General features: G+C 35.1%; 6 protein-coding genes across 6 annotated transcripts; 3 read left to right on the forward strand and 3 right to left on the reverse strand.

Moving 5' to 3' along the window:
• Nucleotides 1-1,227: 1,227 nt before the first annotated feature.
• PKNH_1435800 (Plasmodium exported protein (PHIST), unknown function) lies at nucleotides 1,228-3,558 on the forward strand (the record flags this gene model as incomplete). The annotated part of the gene is made up of 2 exons (XM_002262202.1): nucleotides 1,228-1,419; nucleotides 2,275-3,558. 2 exons carry the CDS (start codon nucleotides 1,228-1,230, stop codon nucleotides 3,556-3,558), a joined length of 1,476 nt encoding a protein of 491 aa, XP_002262238.1.
• A 1,933-nt stretch (nucleotides 3,559-5,491) lies between these two features.
• Nucleotides 5,492-5,905, reverse strand: PKNH_1435900 (signal recognition particle subunit SRP19, putative; the record flags this gene model as incomplete). Its single annotated transcript, XM_002262203.1, has 1 exon — nucleotides 5,492-5,905. One exon carries the CDS (start codon nucleotides 5,903-5,905, stop codon nucleotides 5,492-5,494), a length of 414 nt encoding a protein of 137 aa, XP_002262239.1.
• Nucleotides 5,906-8,130: 2,225 nt separating this feature from the next.
• PKNH_1436000 (conserved Plasmodium protein, unknown function) lies at nucleotides 8,131-10,317 on the forward strand (the record flags this gene model as incomplete). The annotated part of the gene is made up of 1 exon (XM_002262204.1): nucleotides 8,131-10,317. The coding sequence occupies one exon, from the start codon at nucleotides 8,131-8,133 to the stop codon at nucleotides 10,315-10,317; it is 2,187 nt and encodes a 728-aa protein (XP_002262240.1).
• Nucleotides 10,318-11,631: 1,314 nt separating this feature from the next.
• PKNH_1436100 (male development gene 1, putative) lies at nucleotides 11,632-12,378 on the reverse strand (the record flags this gene model as incomplete). Its single annotated transcript, XM_002262205.1, has 1 exon — nucleotides 11,632-12,378. The coding sequence occupies one exon, from the start codon at nucleotides 12,376-12,378 to the stop codon at nucleotides 11,632-11,634; it is 747 nt and encodes a 248-aa protein (XP_002262241.1).
• A 1,709-nt stretch (nucleotides 12,379-14,087) lies between these two features.
• On the reverse strand, nucleotides 14,088-14,645 carry PKNH_1436200 (cell traversal protein for ookinetes and sporozoites; the record flags this gene model as incomplete). The annotated part of the gene is made up of 1 exon (XM_002262206.1): nucleotides 14,088-14,645. One exon carries the CDS (start codon nucleotides 14,643-14,645, stop codon nucleotides 14,088-14,090), a length of 558 nt encoding a protein of 185 aa, XP_002262242.1.
• Nucleotides 14,646-17,204: 2,559 nt separating this feature from the next.
• Nucleotides 17,205-20,513, forward strand: PKNH_1436300 (perforin-like protein 2; the record flags this gene model as incomplete). Its single annotated transcript, XM_002262207.1, has 1 exon — nucleotides 17,205-20,513. One exon carries the CDS (start codon nucleotides 17,205-17,207, stop codon nucleotides 20,511-20,513), a length of 3,309 nt encoding a protein of 1,102 aa, XP_002262243.1.
• Between the last annotated feature and the right edge of the window lie 882 nt (nucleotides 20,514-21,395).

Genomic DNA, 21,395 nt, shown 5'->3' on the forward strand with positions numbered 1-21,395 from the left:
AGAAAAGGAATTAGGATTTGGATAGTAGGATGGATCATGATACGTGCGTTTTAGGCGGAAGGGACCTTACGGTGGAAGAGTGTACTAGTATTAGGATGAATGGTTCAGGATGAAAGTGTATTGCAATAGCGCTGCCGTGGGAGTTACTGCCGTATCGGCCCTTGGAGCAAAATATTCTGTTAAGTACATGTTCTCATGAAAGATGTCCTCTACCTTTTTTTTTTTTTTTTTTTTCTTTTTGAATGTTTTACTTGAGTTTTATGTAGCGTCAAGTATTTTCAAATTAAATATACATGGATATATGTAATAGTTTTTATATGCATAATTTTATATGTGGAAATTTTCTGCCCCGAATCATTTCTCTATTCGTCGGACATAGAGGGAAAGAGAACTGAGTCTTCTAGGCAATTCCATCTTGAGATTAGAATTCAAAGAATGTTTCTTTCTCTAATTTATTGTAATAAAGCAAAGAGACTAATATTACATCTCGTGCATGTAGTAAGAAAAAGGAGAAAATACTGAAGAAGAAAATTGTATCTGCCCACTTAAACAAATAGAATTATTAACGGAGCTGTTGCAATAATTTCCTCCTTTAATTTTCCTGACAACTTTAATAGAACATATATTACATATGATAAATTTTACTTCTATACTTTATAAATTACTCTTAACATAATCTAAATTGAACGTAAAAATTATCGTAAATTTATTATAAAAGTAAAAATATTCATGAATATATAATTCACATGTTCCATGAATTATGTTCGTATTATTTAGTTCTACACTCGTTGGATACATACCAAGTATGTCCTCATCTTCTCTTATATATTCTTTCTCTTCTTTTATTCCTATCCTCCTTTCTTATCATTCTTTCCTTTTTCCCCTTCCAGCTCTCCTTTTTTCTTCTTTACTTTTTATCTTCAATATGTAATATATTTAATTGTTTACCATTTTATTTAATTTAATTTTGTTGGAAAATTATATATATTTTTCTTTTTTTAATTATGACGACAATAAAAAATATATTTAAGAGAAAGGAAGAAGAAGAGAAGCCAAAGCGTCGAATATAAATTTGTATTGTTCCTTCACATATAATTTTTTTTTTTAATTTGTACTGTAATTTTTTGTTCTCTATTTTATTACGGAATAAATTTTTTTTTTTTTTTTTTTTTCCTCATACCTTCCTATAATTTTATTAAATAAAAAAACAGAAATTAATAAACCAACATGGCACATACAAATGAAATAATCATCAACGGCGCATCATCAAGGTCGATGCAATCCCAATGTGGTAATTACCAAATTGTAACAGCTAGGCAAGAAAGAAAAATGGACGAAAGAAAAAGTACACAACGATCGTCCTTTTTCACTAAAAGAACTGCTATGTTGTTTTTTGTTGTTGCTTGCATCTTTTTAAAGGTGAGTCATTTTCCATATAAAACAACAAAAAAAGAAAGCCTATTATCTAAAATATAGATACAGATGGGCAGTATGATGCAAATACGATATACACATTGTATGGAGCTTATGAAATATAATAAGCACCTTCTCTTCCTTCACTTTCTTTCTTCTCCTTCCCCTTTTATTTTTATTCCATCTTCGATCCGCCCAAAGCAACTAATGCTAACCCTGGAACCTTACTCCTAAACCCTAAAACCTTTACACCTATACCCCCACAACCTTTATTCTAATACCCCTTAAAATCTTATTCATATACCCCTGAAACCTGAATTCTATACAGCAGAAACTCTACTCCTATACCACTGAAACGTGAATTCTATACATCAAAAACTGTACTCCTACATCCGTAACCCTGAACCCTAAACCCTAAACCCTAAACCGCAAACCCTGAAACCCTAAACCCTGAAACCCTAAACCCTGAAACCCTAAACAATAAACCCTAAACACTAAACCCTGGAAACCTAAACCCTAAACCCTAAACCCTAAACAATAAACCCTAAACACTAAACCCTAAACAATAAACCCTAAACACTAAACCCTGAAACCCTAAACACTAAACCCTAAACCCTGAACCCTAAACCCTGAACCCCTAAACCCTAAACCCTGAACCCTAAACCCTGAACCCTGAACCCTAAACCACGAACCCTAAACCCTAAACCTCTGAACCCTACTCCTAAACCCGGAACCCTAAACCCGGAACCCTAAACCCTGAAACCCTAAACCCTAAACACTAAACCCTAAACAATAAACCCTAAACACTAAACCCTGAACCCTTTTCATCCCTTCTCATACCATTCCCTTCCCCCTTTTTAGCACCAGGATGATGCTCGAAGACAGGGTGTGAATGCTTCATTACAAGTACATAATAAAGTAGGTAGAAATTTATCAAGCAAAGAAGAAGCAACTCCATCAGGACCAAATGACCACAGATTGGGACAGACGGAAGATCATTCTGAAGGAGGAAGACAAGCTTCTCCTGCAGTAGGGGAAATGGAATATCCTAATGTAAGACAAGACGTTCAAAAACCGGCAGAACAGGAAGCGCCACTATTTGGGGAGAGGACCAATTATATCACAGATGGTGATTCAGGTAATTATGCCATCTTTGAGAGTCTCTGTAAGAATTCATTTAATGATAATAAGAAAAAAAAGAAAGGAAAAAAAGAAATAGAAGAAGAAAAAAAGAAGGAAGAGGCACTTCTGAAGGAAAAGGAAAAAAGTCAGAATAAGCTAAGTATAGGAAACACAAAAGTCTACAGTGGTCCACTCGCTGCCTTAGAGAAATATGAAGATGAACTGGAAGAAGAACGTAAAAGATCTTTAAGATATGACAAGGAAGAACGAAGGAAAAATAAAGAGCGTGAGGAATACGAAAAAATAGAAAAATGGGGAATGGACAAAAAAGTAGTGGTAGAAAATGATGATAATTATTTAGAACAAATATCAGAGAAACGCAAAAGATCTTTACGATATGACGAGGAAGAACATATAGATGATGAGGAAGAAATGAATGAACTGTTATTTGGGGAATTTAAAAAATGGGAAAATTATGGAACGCATACCATCCCTTCTTCTCACTACGAAGTGTTATGTTTTGAGGATAGATTGAACGATTATGAAATAAATAAAGAATTAAATGAAATGGAAGAAATGCCTAAAAAATGCGAATTAGTTTCTCTTTACTGGCAATCATTCATGAATGAAAAGCGCAAATATATTAATGCTAACAAACGTCTGTTCAAAAAATTTTTAGAATTAAAAAAAAAACAAAATTTCGATACTATGGGAAAATGTAATAATAAATGGAAAAAATGTAGTAAAATAGTTGGTACTAACTTTAAAGAACAACGCGAATATGTTAATGATGTATTTTATTCACATATGACAAAGGAAAATTTGAGCAAAGATGAATTTAAAGAGATTTTGGGCCACGTTAGGGATTCATGGAAAGAGTTGACCCTTAAGGTGACGCAAGAATGTGCAGCTCTTTTGGAAGAACCAATTGTCCCGGATGTCAAAATCCTTGATTATGACCCTTATTATGGACACGGATATTTTAAAGTTACACGTATGAGCAGCCCCGAAGTGAGCTCCTAAAGTTTTGATTTATTCGGGAAAAAAAAAAAAAATTCAAAATGCTCGTTTCCCTCAAATAAATATGAAGAAATGTGTGCTGTATATTGAATTGTAAGAACGGAAATGGTAAAGGACATCGAAAGAAAAAAAAAAAAATTAATTTTTATCATCCCGAAATATTTCCACTGATTTAAGAATAGTGAAAAAAGAGGAACTTGTCCCTTGTTATGACGCGATGCTATGTGATACACATAATCATATATGTATATATATACATATATATATACGTACATATATATACATACGTGCATAATATCTCCAAAAGGTGATACATAAAAAGTGCATGGACAAATTTAATAATTATGTGTGAAATGCTTGTTGTTGAAGTTTATGCCACGCATATACGCATCACACGTTGCATAAGAACAGATGTGTAATATAATATACATGTTATGTAAGTATATATGTACATTATGATATACACCTTATGTAAATACTTCTTCCGTTTTTTTTTTTTTTTTCGAGAAAACTCAACAAAAATGAAAAAAAAAGAACATATAAGTGGAATATTGGTCATAGGGGAGATCAAAACGAATTCCCCAATTCTCTCTCATAACCAAGAAATTCAATTATCGTATATTATAGAAAAATTTTTTTCCAGAATTTTTTATGATATATGTGTTATTGCGCAACATGGAAACATAAATTCGCAATTTTATTCTTTCCCCGTTTCAAATAATACAGCGATTTTATGTACGCATTATTTCATTATTTCTTCATTCGTTCAAGGTTTAGGGTTTAGGGTTAAGGGTTTAGGGTTCAGGGTTTAGGGTTTAGGGTTTAGGGTTTAGGTTTAGGGTTCAGGGTTCAGGGTTTAGGGTTCAGGGTTTAGGGTTTAGGGTTCAGGGTTTAGGGTTAAGGGTTTAGGGTTTAGGGTTCAGGGTTTAGGGTTTAGGGTTCAGGGTTTAGGGTTAAGGGTTTAGGGTTTAGGGTTCAGGGTTTAGGGTTCAGGGTTTAGGGTTTAGGGTTTAGGGTTCAGGGTTTAGGGTTAAGGGTTTAGGGTTTAGGGTTCAGGGTTTAGGGTTCAGGGTTTAGGGTTCAGGGTTTAGGGTTCAGGGTTTAGGGTTTAGGGTTCAGGGTTTAGGGTTTAGGGTTCAGGGTTTAGGGTTTAGGGTTCAGGGTTTAGGGTTCAGGGTTTAGGGTTCAGGGTTTAGGGTTCAGTGTTTAGGGTTTAGGGTTCAGGGTTTAGGGTTTAGGGTTTAGGGTTTAGGGTTTAGGGGTTCAGGGTTTAGGGGTTCAGGGTTTAGGGGTTCAGGGTTTAGGGGTTCAGGGTTTAGGGGTTCAGGGTTTAGGGGTTCAGGGTTTAGGGTTTAGGGTTTAGGGTGCAGGTTTTGAGGGTTGAGAGTTTAAGCTTTTAAATATGTAGGAATATAATTTGTGGGTATAGGAATATTATTTCGCGTTTAAGTTTTCAGGTTTTAAAGTGTAGAGACGATAATATATGTCCTGTTATTTAGCTTCCTAAGGGAAGTTTACTTTTGTTGTGTAGAAAAAAAGAAAAGTCTGAAAAAAATTAACAATCAAATGTTGAAAATATGTAGGGTTTGTCATGTACAAGTAAAAACAAGTTAGCTGGTGTATTTGCAGTGCAGAACATACGTGAGGGCCTGCGTCGAAAATTTTGAACTACACACCCACGCGGATGCGATATCTGCCGCAAGAGGGAACAAATTGGAGGATCCCCTGGATGGGTACGTGGTGTATTGTTCACTGAAAAAATTTGCAAGCAATGGGTGAAAAGGAAAATATCCAAATTAGCCGATTCAGCATTGAATCTTGGGTTAATGACCTGACCAAACATATGCCCCTAATGTGGGGTTGATATACAAAGGGAACTAAGTTATTTGTAGGTCGAATGAATCGAATTTCCTATGTTGCTTCATGCATGTCAAACTTAATCTTTGTTTTTTTTTTTCTTTTTTTTTTTAGTTGCACTGTTAGCATTAACCGTAGTAGTAGGTCCCACATTCGCCTTTATGGTTTGCAATTTTAAACCAATTTGTTTCATTAAGGCAAATTTACTATATATGTTGCTGCTCCCGGAATCCGGCATTTTTATACGTATCCTACCTTCCACGAGCCAATCCCTTGGATAGTATTTATTTTTTTCCACAACATATTGGACTTGCAATTCTTTACACGCTAATGCAATTTCGTCAACGGATGGGTCCGCTACACAATAATCGAGGTTTATTTTTCTCCCCTCTTTCACTTTTTTCTTCCTATTTAAATAATTCGGATATATAATTTTCCATCGAGAGTAGTCCTTACTGTCATCGTTCGCGTTGATTACATGAGGATTCATCATTTTCTCTTTCGCTGTGTGTGAAAAATATGTGTTTGTGCATGCACCAATTATTTCTTTCCCTTTTTAATTTAAACTTCTGACTTTTTTTTTTTTTTTTTCTTTTGCACGCGTACCGTTTTACACGTGTGAAATACAAACGTTCCACTGAGTGGGGGACGATTAGCGAAGCCTATAATTGTGAGAAGATGTAAAAAATTGTGAGACTCAAAACTCTGTAATTTCAAAACGGGGAAAAATTATATGGCATCGTTGTGAAAACAGTTTACGGAAACTCCCGCAAAGGTGAACGTAATGGTGGATGGGCGAAGGATAAAAATTTTTGAAAAATGAAAAATCTCCATGGTCAGAATGAACAACAGGAAAACATGGCAAAACCGTCAAGTGTCAGGTGTATCGACAAGCTTTGCTTTCCCTTATGTGGAAAAACAAAAAAGGACTGCGAAAAAATATATTTTTACATTTTATAACATGTGCTTATTTTCCCCTCCTCATTTATAACGAAAAAAAAAACATGTCATTTCAAAAGACAAACGGTTTCATGTTATTTTTGCTTACCACATAAGGGGTGACCTATGTTCGGTTCCTCCTATTCCTGAAGTAACTTTTTCAAGCACATGATTCCTATAACCTTCCGTTCGGCCACTTCTTCTTGCTGAGTTCCTCACTAACGCGCATGTATAAGCTGCTAAGCAGGGTGGGAGATCAGCATTCGCCTCGCAGTTGAAAAAACCCTTAAGAGCGCAAATGTACATATATACGTGTAACTCGTAATTACGAAAACAGAAATGTGCATGTTTACATTCAAATGTATGCTTTCCAAATAATTTTTCGGAATTGAAAAAAAAAAAAAAACTGGCAAATGGCTTAAAAAAAAAAAAAAAGAAAGAAAGGAAGGAAGAAAGGAAATGGAAGCAGAATGAAAGGAAAAACTTAGATATCTTTTTACGTATAAGAAATATTTAACAATTCTGTAAATAAATAGAAAAAAAAAAAAAAAAAAAAAAAAAAAAAACATGTCGAAATATATAGTACGCATACATTACGAATTTGTTTTCGTTTTTTTTTAAGTACGAAAAAACATTATATTAAAGGGCTGACAATGCATGGTTCCCCAACCGCCCCTTCATTTTGCAAACAAGTTAAGGTATATGTTCGGAACATTTTGTACATGTTTCAGATATTGTTTCTGTTGTATGTATTATTTTTTTCAACCGCTGCCGCAGCTTACCCAACCTTAACCTATAAACCTTCTGTATCTTGTGGAAGGGGCTTTGCCATTTGAAGTTCCTTCCGCGCTTATGAGGGATTATAACGCCATTTCGTGTAAGGATATTGTATGTTATAGCCAAAGGTAAGAAATAGGGGAAAAAATTAAAAAATAAAAAATTTTCCGTACAAACATACATATGTATAATTAACGTGTACACTTGGAGAAGCTCAGTTCTTACAAAGGAAGTATGGGAATTTTCACATTTGCGGCGCGCTCGTTCAAAAAAAAAAAAAAAATACTCACAAGCACGTATTTCAGCATATTTTGCCAATTCAAGCATCCTGCTTTTCAAAAACTTACCAATTAAGCCCCAATCTGGGAGGGGAATAAAGGCATGACGTGTACATGTACATATGTGCCATCACCATGTATACGGCTTGAACTGTGGATGTATTTTTATTTTTTTTTCTTCCCAATTGTGTGCAAATTACATTTTCCGAGCATTCGTGCCCCAACGTGTTTTCATGTTCACCTGCACAAACTTGTTTGAATTGTGAGACACCTGAAGTGGAAACACGGGATATAGAAGCCTTCCGAAGAAGTGATCACTTAAGGGGCACTCAGGAAGAAGCATTCTGAAGGTGCTAGTAAAACTATACCTGGTGTGCAGGACTGCTTCCCGCGCTCTGTCCGGAGGAGGGAAGGAGCAAAGACAAACGGAACTCTCATGGGAGATACACTTTTGTGACATAAAGAGGAAGCACCCGCTGTAGAATGACACCCGCGTGTACCCAACGGAAACAACAGCAATACTAAAAATAACAAAAATGAAGATAAAAAAAAAAAAAGGAGGGAAAGAATATACATACGAGAAGGATATCGCGATATATTTACATGCATAATATATCTGAAACTCGTATCCTTCAAAAAAAAAAGAAATGTTAAGGGTTAAGAGCATGCCACACACTTAGGTCCCTCCAGAAATAAATCAAAATAACACACACTGTAGGAAAAAATGTTCAAGAGATCTTTGATATTTTTGGTAATATCCATATTTAGTATAGCCCTAGTTGTATACAAGAGAGTAAAGCATGAAAGCGTGAACGGGGAGTACTATAATGTGGGAGGAAATATCGGTGGCGCAGGAGGCAGGTCTCCATGGGGGGGAGCGCATGAGTGTAGCTTGAGTGGAGAAATTTGCACCATGGATTACAGCGATATTGGTACCGAACAAGATGAATACAAAATTGTACATTACAAGGGCACACGAATTAACAAAGTAAAGAAAGGATTCAAGCAAATTTTCCAACCCTTCTTCAAAGAAATGAAATGTAAAAAGAATAGCAAGCATATCATTTCTTTATTTTTAGAGTTCTTTGAAAATTCGAAAGTTTTTTTAACAGTCTTCTTGCGCTCAAGTTATCATATGCTTTATGCCTACGGAATACTGTTAATATCTTTCCTTAAAATTCTCTTCCTATGGTATATAATTCTAGAGCCATATATGCAGTGGCTCCTTCTGAAACTAAAAATAATGTATGTAAATTTGGACCAAAAAACGAAGAAGTACGTTGTGACCATGCTGTGCACTTTTTTAAGTGTTCTTTATTTGATTCATTCTGGAGTTATAAAATATATTTTAAATAAGATTTCCAAGTTTTACATATATTTGCTTAGGAAAGTGTTCAGAATTAATAAATTTTTGTTCAATATATTACCATATTTGTTAAGCTCCCTATTGTACGTCACTTTGGTAAAGACCCTACCGATGTCGTTCATTTCGTTCTTTATCTATTCGATCTTTTTTCCCCTGCCTTCCATCTACTCTGTTATTATTATTTTGAAATATGTATACCCGTCCAAAATTAGCGAGTACCTTGCTGACAGCGTTACAGAGAAGTTGAATTCTTCCAAGTATGTTAATGCTATGAGTCAGTATGTCATCCTGAGGGATGGCGAATTGGTGGAAGAAGACCAAGTAGAGAAGGCAGGCGAAGGTGGAGAAACGAATGAAGTTGAAAAGGCGAATGGAGGAGAAAAAGCGATTGAGGCAGAAAAGGCCAATGGAGAAGAAAAAGTGATCGAGGAAGAAAAGGCCAATGGAGAAGAAAAAGTGAATGGTGTTGAAAAAGCGGATGAAGTGGAAAAAGAAAATGATCACACAGAAACTGAGCTGAAAACAGATGAGCTTAAGGATAACCATCCCAGCGGCTCAAAGAAGAAAAAATTCTCTCTCATCAGCCTAGAAAATTTTGTCTTTAAATCCAGAAAGAAGGACCGAAGCGGAAAAGTGACCGAAAACGAGAATCAGGATGAGGGGGAAATGGCAGACCCCCCCGCAAGCAAACGAAAACAAAGCAGCATTTGTGAATCTGTAGGAGAACCCAAAGGGGAGGGAGAGAACAGGGACTCACACTACGATGTACCCATTTTGCTAGAATATTGGCTCTTTATAAACATTTTAAAATTTTTAAATTTTTTTTTCTTTTTCCGCAATTATAGCAAAACCTCGTTCATGTTTGAATATTTTACCTTGTTCGTAATATGCCTGAACGTTAGCGAAAAGTTGCACGAATTTGTCTTCCTAAAAGATTACAAATCGTCTATCCTGGTTCGCATTTTGAAGAGTGTGTTAGTGAGCACAGTCGATTTTGTCTTGTACACCTTATTCAACGTCAGACTGGAAAACGAAGGAAAGAAAGGGAATAAAAGCGTAGAACAAGATATGCAAAATAACGAGAGAAGCAATTTACTAATTAATCTATCAAAAATAGTAAAGGATAAATTGAAGTTAAACGAAACAGTTAAATTCAGCCTTACGTGTCTCAAGTCAGTTATTATGGAAAATGTGGTTGAAAGTGTTCAGGTGCCATTTTATATAAAAATTTTCATTAACCTTTTACTATACATGCCGCAGCTTATCCTTTTAATTTTCCCGTCCTTTATCCTTAAAATATATTTTGCTTATTTCTTTTTTATTTTCCCAATATTTGGATCTCTCAAATGTTTAGAAGAAAAAAATTCAATACATAACAAGATTTACTTCATATGTTATTTTTTCTTTTACAACATTGCCTCGGCCACTGTAAACCATGCCTTTTTCAAGTGTTTGCCTTTTTACAATTTATACAAAATTATAATTACGATATCTGTCCAAACAATTCTTAAATATATTTTTAATGTCATTCAGGTCAAGAGTTAATTGCTTCTCTTTTCATCTGCTTCCTTTTGTTTATTGTTTTGCAGCTTCCCTGCATTTTTGCCTTTTTTTTTTTTTTTTTTTTTTTTTTTTTTTTTTTTTCCTATAACATATCTCCTAATTTCGTTCTTATGCAACTTTACGCTTTTTTATTTTTATTTTTTTTTTTGTTGTTGTTCACCGTATGGATATTAAAATTTAACAAAACTTGTTTCTCAAATTAAAAGACGATTTTTTCTTTTAAGCAGCCATGTGAAGCTGTTAAGGCGTGGAGGTAGAATCCTTAAGGTAAATTTTTCCCCTTTATGACTCTATGAGTGTATAAAAGGAATTTCACTCCACATTATATAAATATAAATATAAAGTGTCTGCATATTTAGGAAGAATATGGTCAAAGTGGTAAGCAATCCTGTTTAATATCTGGCGCGTTTAAAAGAAGCTTTTTTTTTTTTTTTTTTTCACTTGGGAGCGACATTCCCTACCGTTAAGGTTTACGTAACGTCTGCGCTGCACATTTGGAGTGAACTGTTCTTTTTTTTTATAAAGAGATTTACACAACTGCGGTTCTTCTCTTTTCATAATAGCCCCTTCATCTGCTACATGTGCACATGTAGACCTGGAGCGAATTCCCTCCCACCCTTCAGTGTTCGCGAAGTCCTGCGCATCGTCGTTCAAGTGGAGTGAGTCGCCCTTTTTACCTATATAAGTTTGCGTGGGGAAATTTTTACAGGCACACCATTTTGCCCTTGGGTAAAACTCCCACTCATAACTAATACGAAAAATAAATGGCGTCGAAGCGTACAAAATGACCAGCTAAATAAACCACACGTGCGTAAGTGTATACTGATGAAAAACACCCCACTGGAAAGGTGTCATAAATGCACACGGATTTTATTTTAGCGTTATCACACTGATGTAGTGACTTGGATTTTCACATCCACGCAGAAAGGGATAATAAAAGTGGGCATACTAACTTCACGTAGAACAAGAACAATAATATGTAAGAAATGGAAAAATATAAAAAATTGCATCAAATTAATTTAAAGAGTAAATGAAAAAAAAAAAAAAAAAAAAAAAAAAAAAGTGGAAAATTCTACAGCATCGAAATTTTCTCCAAAATGAAGGACTGACGCTGTAAAAGGAAAAACATGAAATTAATAAGAAGAATTTTTTTTTTTTTTTCATTAATGCATTTTTTTTCCTTTTTACGAAAAATGTATGCATTTGCTCCTTGGAGAAATACTTGCAGAAATGGAAAAATATAAAAGGCGCCTCACGGTGGGAGTTGCCTTCTTCTGCTCTGTCCCCCTGATCACGCTAATCTAGATTGTTATGATTTTTTATTTCTTGCGCGTAGTTTTCCAAGTCCTTGTGATGCTTTTCTTCATATGCGTCTACCAGCTCGTTAATGAAATCTTCGGTTGTTTCATCCACGTCTTCGTCATTGGCATTTTCGTCATTTGCATTTTCATCATTGGAATATCCCTTCTTGTACTTTCCCTTCTTTGACTTCCCCTTCTTCGTCTCACCATCCTCGTCGTCAAAATTTAAATTAACAGGACTGCTACTTCCCATGGCCTCTTTCAAATTGGCAAAGGAACCTTTGGGCAAAAAGGACTTAAGGGAATCCTCTAAATTGCTGTTTAATATATCGGCAGCCTTCAAGCCAATATATTCCGACATGTCTTTCAAGTAATTTTTAAAGTCGCTTATATCTTCCTCGTCCATGTTCTCTAAATCATAAAAAATATTTTCGTCTTTTAAAATGCCATTTAATTTGTCTTTTATTTTTCCAGCCAACTCATCAGCTAGGTAATCCTTCACTTCATCTAAATCTCCCTTATTTTTTAAGTAGCCATTTTTCACTAGATCCATGAAATTATAGCCCTTTTCGCTCCATTCAGTCGAAAGGCTATTACTATTAACAGCGGAATTGGGGTTACTATGATTCCCTTTACTTGCTGTTTTCCCTGTGTTCTTGCAACTGTACAGGCCGCTTTGCGAACTCAAGTACAGGATAAATAGGCTCGAAATGTGTAATATAGAAAATGCAACGTTCTTCATTTTCGATCAATTGGCTGTAATTATTGCAAAAGGGCAGTACCGATTAGCAGTTCTTAATATCTATGTGTATTCTATGTGTTCGCATGAAAATGCTTTACTCGTTCGTTCCTATATATATATATATTTTTCTTATTTCTTATGTATATATAATTTCAAGTGCTTCATTAAAATAGGGACCTTATAGTATTAAGGGAAATGTCTCGTTTTTATAAACACGCAGGAGGAGATAGTTTTAAATAAGCATTATAATTCTCAGAAAATTTTAAGTCGAAATTGTGTCCTCGTTTGGAAGCGATGTATAGTAAAAAAGTTATCATTTTTTTTTTTTTCTTTTTTTAAAATAGACGTACAAAAATTATGTTCCCCTGGCATTTTAGCGAAAACCTACTGCTTAATCAATGAACCTTGATGATCCATTTTGTGTCGCATATTATGATCCTTGGACCTCTTTATTCCATAAGTACTGTTTGTCACACATAGGTACATTTGGAAAGAAGTCAGGGGTGTCTGAGCGAAAATGTAAATATACATGCATGTGCAAACATATATGTACATATGGAAAGACCTTGAAAACCCTTTTTTTTTTTTTTTTTTTTTTCGCGCGCTAACCGGATAGCTAGATGTGCGTGTGCGCCTTCACGTGTTCGCCTTACAGTGTGCTTTTTTTTTTTTTTTCTCAAAATGAAGAGGACTTTCAGCTGTACATACGTATGAACATGTGCTCGTGCTTCTACACCTCGTTGCGCAATTACCTTGAGAAGTTTCCCACCTACCATAACGCCATGTATTCCACATAACACACAAAACGTATGCAACGCGAATAAGGTGCTTATTCCTGCATGTGTACATATACATATTTATATATGTACCCTTTTGTCTGATGCACCGAAACGGCACATGGGACAGTTATCTGTTGCCTTTTCTGCCCAATTTTCCATCCTAATTGACACAGCATCTGATGCGTAATCAGAAGATAAGCAGAATTCTATAACCATTTATGTCAAGTTTGATCACAATTTAGGCAGAATTCTCCTGCTCACTCTGGTAAAACAATTATTTGCCTCACAACAATGTTGACGTGTTTTAAAATGGTACGAATTTCACTTAATGTTTATATACTTAACCGGGAAAAAAAAAAAAAAAAAACATATTGGCAAAAAAAGAATATATGTATACGCGCATATACATATAGGAACGTGTTACCATATGAGCGTGCGTACGTATACACATATGATGAGTGAACATGTCATGTCGCAAGGGGAATCATAAAATGTGGACTATCAATGTTTTTATGTTTGTGTCAGTGTGCGTTAAAATGGAAAAAATCAAAAAACACCCAAAAAAACGAAAAAACGAATGAGCCATAAGCGATAACGCCATAAATCATAAACGAAGATGAGTAGGCTAAAAAGCACAAGAAAGAAAAAATGCAAAACTTAAAGGGAAAACAAAAAAAAAAAAAAAAAAAGATAAAATGTTATATAATACATCAATTCTCATTGGGCATATCACAAGGTTGATCCCATTTTGTTTACTTCGTATTTAGCAACAATATGATCATGGCCCCTTCGAAACGTCGGATTCCATATGAGAAGGGGGTGTGGTTGCATGACTGTTTATCCATCTCTATTTTCATACAGCCTCTTTGCCTACTTACCATTTGTTTATGCATATAATTTTTTCTCAAAAAAAATGTGTCTATTTTATGTTTAATCTAAGAAATCTTCATCTGAATCAACTTCATCTTCTTCCTCGGAGGAGGAACCCCTTGATTCGTAATTCCAAATGTCATCAGATACTGGCTTATGTAAAACGTCCTCAACTTTGTTAAAGAGAGACCTTACGACCGGGCTCAATAAAAAGTAGATATCTTCCTTGATACGTGGTGGCTTAATCGTAGAGGCAACAATTTTTTCCGTTGGCTCTAACGCTGCTTTTAATGCTTCCGTTAAGACCTTCTTGGCAGTAGCTTTTAACTGGGCTTTTACGTCAAACTCACTTTGTAAAAAGGATGCTGAATCGTTTTGCAGGGAGCCAACAATTTCGTTGGCGATGTTGTCGGCCAATTCATTTCCAATTACTTCCAAGGACGCCGATTCTGAAAGGAACGACGATAAGGTGTTCCCTATGCGCTCGGAAAATTCGCTTCCTCCTTCAAGAGAAGACGAAGCAGTCAATCCGCTCTTTCCCCTCAAGGACAACACATTTACGAAGCAAAAAAGTGCTAAGAAAGCACAAATAATCGAGACTCGATTTACTTTGTTCATTTTGCCTTTTTCTTTTTTGTTAAATAAATGAATATATATATATATGTGTTTATATTTGTGTTTACATATGTGCTTGTACAATGGGATGCCCAAACTTCAAAGTACGTGTTTAAAAAGATATGTTTTATGGGAGTTATTAAAACAAACAAAGGGGTAATATAAATTGGAAAAAGGAAGCATAAAAAGACAGGTAAGTGAAAGGTGTTTATTTAAATGTTACACGAATTGAAATTGAATGTTTTAACAAAATTGTTTTTGACAAAATAAATGTAAGCATGTTATAATTTTATATGATTTATTGTGTGTGTCCTTTTTTTTTCTTTTTTACTTTCTCATGTTTGTTTAAAATAAATGGTGTAAAAATATATTTGCAAATAAAAAAAAAAAAAAAAGATTATAATTTAAAATTAAAGATTAAAGCTATACGTACATGCACAACTTCAGTGATCAGACATTTAACAAAATGTTTCTTAAAGATCATTTTTTTATTTTTTTTTATTTTACACATTAAATAGCTATCTGGAGTTTTTTTTTTTTTTTTTTCTTGTAGCATGTTCAGGTAAAATTGAGTGTCTTGTCCAGATTTTTATACTCTCCAAGTGACTGTTGTATTCAGTTGTGTTACATTTGGTTCAAACATTCAATAAAATAAGAACTAGCCAAATTAAGAAAAAAAAAAAAAAAAAAAAAAAAATAGTGTTTCGTAGAACCTTTTAATCATGTAAACACACATTGTTCATATATTTTTTTTTTTTTTTTCTGCATGATTTTTTTCTTATGATATGTTCACTTTTTTATTTTTAGCATGTAGCGTAATACAACGTTTTCGCATGCGTAAAAAAAAAAAAAAAAAAAAAAAAAAATGGCCAATGTTGCAATAGTTTGTTAATGAAGTTGTGCACACATTGGTTTTTCCATTAAGTTCTTACCATTCTTCTGATTAAGATAATTATATCATATTTTCTCTATATATTCGTGATCAAGACCACTAGTTAAAATGGGGGTCCAGACAAGGCTTAATATACTGTCTTGCAACTGTGTGAAAGATTTCATTTTCAGCACAACCTTTTGGCATGTGTATATGCCTACATAAGCACTTACGCGAGCACATGTAGGTGACTTTTTTTTTTTTTTTTTTTTTTACCCCACAGTTACAACAATTCCTCATTTACTAACCATGTGTGTTTTAAAAAAAAAGCTGCGTTATACTTTCGCTAGATAGCATCACAAATTGTGACACTTTGGAATTTGTTAAAATTTTAAAAATACCTCTATGTAGTGTAATTTTTCGCATGTGATCATTATATGGTAAGAACAGGGAAATAAGAGGGGTCACATACGAAGTAGTTAAAATTTTCTCATCATTTTTGTGAAAACGTTCCTGAAGTCTACAATTAAAAAAACGTGATGGTTTTCCCTAAGCATGACGTAAAATTTTCGAGAAAGCTTTTTGCGTTCCATCTTGGTGTCCCCCTTAATGTGCATATAAAGTTTGGCATGTAAAAAGGTGAAAACCCTTGACTCCGTATATCACACTTATTGACCAATGCAATCTGTGCGCATTTGCCGTTTCTTTAACCTTGCACACTTTAATGTACATGCGTCAAACGGGCGTAGTAGAAAACGCGCCTCGATTCACCTTTTTACTACTGAAGGAGAAATTATCCAAATCAGTGCAGTCAATCTGGCGCTCAAAATGGTTAACCTGGATGAGCGGAACGTTGTTCGTAATTTCGTTTAAATGTGGGATACAATGAAGAAAAAAAATGGGAAGAAGTATTTTGCTGTTTTAAGAAGTAAAATGTTACCATTTCCTAAGCTAAGACCTGTGCATTTTTCCGTATGTTAAAACCTCATTGTAGTGTTCCATAGAAATTAAAAAAAATATATTAAATAAAGATAAACAATATTCACACATAATGTGCAAATTTTTAAACAAATTTATTTATGAAAAATAAAATTTTGGTAAGCTCTTATTTTCCCTTGTTTTCTTTGTGAAGTTAAAAGTCTCTTGGGTTTAAAAAAAAAAAAAAAAAAAAAAAAATATGTAGATACACAAAACGACAATTTTTGTGAGCACACAAAGTGGATAGTAAAATATGTGTACCTTTTTCTCTTACTAAGTAAAGGTGTAATGATAAATTCGCATAAGACAAATATAAGCAAATGTTCGTCTCGGCTGCTTCACAGGACAAAGGACACGCATACCTCCTCAGTTTTGGATGCGTCAAAAATGAGGCGTATGGCCTTCCCTTAAACTTGCATGTGTGCTTTTCCTCTGTGGTAAAAAGTGAGATTTACTTTTTTTTTTTTTTTTTTTTTATCATTAATAAAAAGCGCCTTTTCGTCCGATCATATCGAAACGTATATTTCTTTTAAATGCCAGGAAAATTTTTACGTCTTTGCGCCTTTCACTCTTTAACGGTATCATTCAAAATTGGAGCCATTCTTTAATAGAACTCGTTCCTAAAAAGATAAGGGAAAAAAGCATGGACGTTCAAGTAACAAATATCCAGCACAACGCAAGCATTTGTACGTATATATGCACAAGCGTAATTAATGAGAACAACTGTAGAACGTGTTTTAGCTCATTTACTTCTCGTGTACCTTTCAGCACACAATGTAAAGTGCGAAATAAGCAGATATTTCTTGATGCACGAAAAGTATGACGATTTCAATTTAGAAAAATTTAACTCCTCCGATTTTTTAAATGAAGAAAAGTCATACATTGCAGATGTGAACTCGGTGGGCAAAAGGAAAAGACTGCAAAATGACAACGGCATATTTGCAGGCAATCCTTTATATGGTTGCTTCAACAAGTATGCACTGAGGCGAAATGGCCAATATGGCCAAAATGTCGTAAATAAGGATCGGTCTGCAAAATTAAATGTAAAAAACGAACCTGCGAAATGCAATGGAGATACCTGTTCCAGTTTCATGCTTATAAAAGCACATCTCCCAGCTAGACACACCGTGAAGAAAAATGAAAAAAATCACACATTGTGTAACCTGCAAAGGGAGGGAAGAAACTGTAAAAAAATTCCCATTGGTGAGGAAAAAATGGAGCAAGCTGTCACCATAAATAAGCACAATTATAACTCCAACCTGGTGGACCTCACGAGAGAACTTAATAAGCAGCACATGCCGCATGGTTTTCCCGAAGGTTATTCCAAGGAGAAAAAAAAAAATGTTCACACGGAACCAAGTGACATTCAAAGCTTTACTCATTCTGAGAGGGACACAGCTTCTCCCTCTAATATGAAGAAAAATCCAAAGCGAGAAGAAAAACAAATCAGAATTCATGGTAACTCCAAGCAAAATGAACTACCCCCAAATGAACGGTCTAAAAATGGACGAGATAACATGGTAATGCTTCCTCCATATAATGATAGCATTGGCTACTCTGGAGGAAACTACTTCGAAAAGGAAAAATTCATCAACATAAAATTCCCAATAAAGATCAGCCGTGAAGTTGCCGAACAGAATCAAGAGATGGACAACGAGAAGCAGATCATGAAGAAGCTCCACAAGCATCAGGCACCTAGGAACAATTCAGATGCAAATTTTGCAGAATTTACGAACAAGGAAGGAGAAGCAGACAATACTGAGAACAGAAATAAAAATATTGTAAATTCCAAACTGGGGGAAGGTAACCTAATAGGCATATTCAAAACTCCGTACATCCTTGGAAGAGATAGTTTTTTCATCAAAAACGAAATGGAAGATTTGAAGCAGATAAATTCAGAAAGGGGGAATAAACAGTATAAAGATTTCGACTTAAGAGACACTCTAATGGGTGAAACCGGAAGCATAACGAATACTCAACCACTTGGTGGCGGCACACAAATTATGAAAAATAAAAATAATGTGCTAACGCATAATCATAATCCTAATTATGGAGAGAACCACGCCACATATGATAAGGTACACAACCCAGATATCGATTTGTCGTTAAAGTACCTAGGGTTAGGCTACGACATCATTATGGGTAACCCGGAAGGAGATCCCACGATAAATGTCGACCCGGGATTCAGGGGACCTGTGCTTCAAATAAATATAGAAGAAATGCGCGTGAATAAGGATATCAGTGGTGATTTGAATGGTACTACTTCTCTTTACGGTAGCGATATTCGTGGAGGAGGCCTCCCATACAGAGAGTCCACACTCATGGGGGACTACACCATAGAGGAGCACAAGACAAAACTAACACCGTGGGTGATCCCTGAGCATTCGTGTAGCCAATCCAAAAATGTAGAAGAAATACAAAATTTGGAGCAATACAAAATGGAATTATTGTCCGATGTTAAGGTCAGCACACCGTCCATTTTCCCATACTCCTTCTCCGCATCGGCAGAGTATAAAAATGCGATAAAGAAATTAAAGGTGCAAAATAATGTCATATTTATGATGAAAATTTATTGCCTACGTTATTATACTGGAATACCAACTACAACTAGTTGGAGGTTCACAGACAATTTTAGAAACGCCTTGAAGAAGCTCCCCCGAACTTTTGACGGCCTAAAGGAAGATAGTCAATGTTCGTATGAATACTACATCAATAAGATACATACTCCCGAATGTGAAGAAAATGTGAACAAGTGGATGATGTTTTTCAGACTTCATGGTACGCATGTAGCCCATGAAATATACTTGGGTGGAAAAATAATAATAAAAATGAATATGGAAAAAGACGAATACAACAAATTGAAAGATAACAATATAAGCATAAAAACGTTTTTCAATTTGTACTTTCACAAAATGGGGTTATCTGGAGGATACAGCAAACACACACAAAAATTGGTGAAGAAATTTAGAACCTCAGAAGATATATCTATTCTTGGAGGAAACCCAGGACTAAATATAGAAAATTCCACTTTCTTTGAAAAGTGGGTAAATTCAATTAATAAGAATTCCATGCCTATAAGAACCAAGTTGTTACCCTTCAGCTTTTTTATGGACGATCCTTACATGATACAAGCGTATAAAGACGCCTTAACGTTTTATGGCCTCACTTATGGGGTTCAAATATTTGATCATGAAAAATATAGCCATGTGGTATTATCTATAGGTGAATATCTTGAAAAGTGCACACAAAAATTGTACGCGGGCCCTCCTCCAGGATTATTAACATGCCCATTGGGAAGTAGCCTCCTCATGGGATTTTCTCTAAATTTAGATTTTTATAAAAATAAAGACTTAAGCAGCACTAATGGTATGGCTAGCTGTGAACAGATGAAAGAATCCTGTAGTGGTAATGGCTTCGGTAAAAAGTATTCAGATATAAGAATATGGGGATTATGCTCTGAAAAGCCATTGGACTTTATAACACAAGTTGTGCAACAAGGGGAGTCCCCCAAAATAACTGCTTCTTGTCCTGGTAATTTAGTTATCCTTTTTGGGTTTGCTCTAATGAAAGGTAAAGGTTCATCCTCTGCAAACAAGGTGGATATATATCCATGTCGAACCGGCCAAAGCAGCTGCTCTGCGGTTTTACAGAACAACAAAATTAAGCAGAGCATGATATATATTGCTTGTGTCGATAAATCCACGAATGGATTAGGAAATATTCAAACATACAGTAAGGTAAAAAATATGGGTTATGTAAATTCAGATAAGGATGAAAATGATACGTCGCTTAGTTTTGCTTGTCCAAAAAATAGCTCCTTGATATTTGGTTTTTCCCTAGAATTTCATACGAACTTTTCAAAGACGAGGAATAATTTTACGGGGTGTTCTAAGGCCTCTAACACCTGTCATATTAGTGGGACTCGCATTAATACGAAGCTTGGCTTTTTTAAGCCAGACAAGTATTCGCTAGCTATAGTGGCAGTCTGTTCCACTCGCCGGGAGTTGTCCCTACGCGCGTGAGGGACAGGGTGCCATTCCCCCCATCACCAATGTTTACCTTTCGTATTATTTTATGGCCATTTTTGGATCATTTTGTCACTAACCTTGTAACCGACTTGTAACCAACTTGTACTTTTTTTTTAGTAGCATAATCCTTTCCTCCGTAGTTATGCAATTGAGTAACCATTCTTTTAGCCCTCATCACTGCGTCCTACGCATAAATATACGCTTAAACACATTTGTGCAGAATGCCCCCGATGTGCGTCTCATCCGGCATTCTATCTTTCGACACATCGAGGATTCATCATCCACTTGTTATTGCTTTTAAGAATGAGGGAAATAATCGCCTCAATATAAAGTTATCAAGGTGGATCTTCTCTTACTCCACCTTATTAATTTTGCCACTTCTCCACTTCATTGTTAGGCTGATGTTTTTTTTATTTTTTTTTATTTTGCGCATTTCCGCGTAAAACGTGTATCTTTGTTTATAATACATACATGCATACACACACGTATTCCCCCATTTATGCATACCCATGAGCCTCTACACATATATGGACTGCATTAAGAAAGTTGCATTTCACGTGTTCAATGAAAATGAAAAAAAAACGATTCACCATCTGAATATTTTCCCCCGTTTATCACACTAGTTAATGCACTCATAAGTGCAAAATAGCTTCTGCCCCCACGTGTACAACATATATAAAAAAAAAAAAAAAAAAAAAGAATTGATTTCGACATAAGTCTGCCTCATACAGGTGGTGAAAAGTTAGGTAGGTGTAGGTGTAAGAGAGTAAAGGAACAATTTTATTAATTTTATGTACAGGGGAAATTCGTCGTACATACGGCTAAATGTTGCTACTTGGGAATGTAATGTAGAGATATTCCTTCGAATCGGTCATT

This window comes from Plasmodium knowlesi (genome assembly GCF_000006355.2).
Source record: "Plasmodium knowlesi strain H genome assembly, chromosome: 14".
Lineage (NCBI taxonomy): Eukaryota > Apicomplexa > Aconoidasida > Haemosporida > Plasmodiidae > Plasmodium > Plasmodium knowlesi.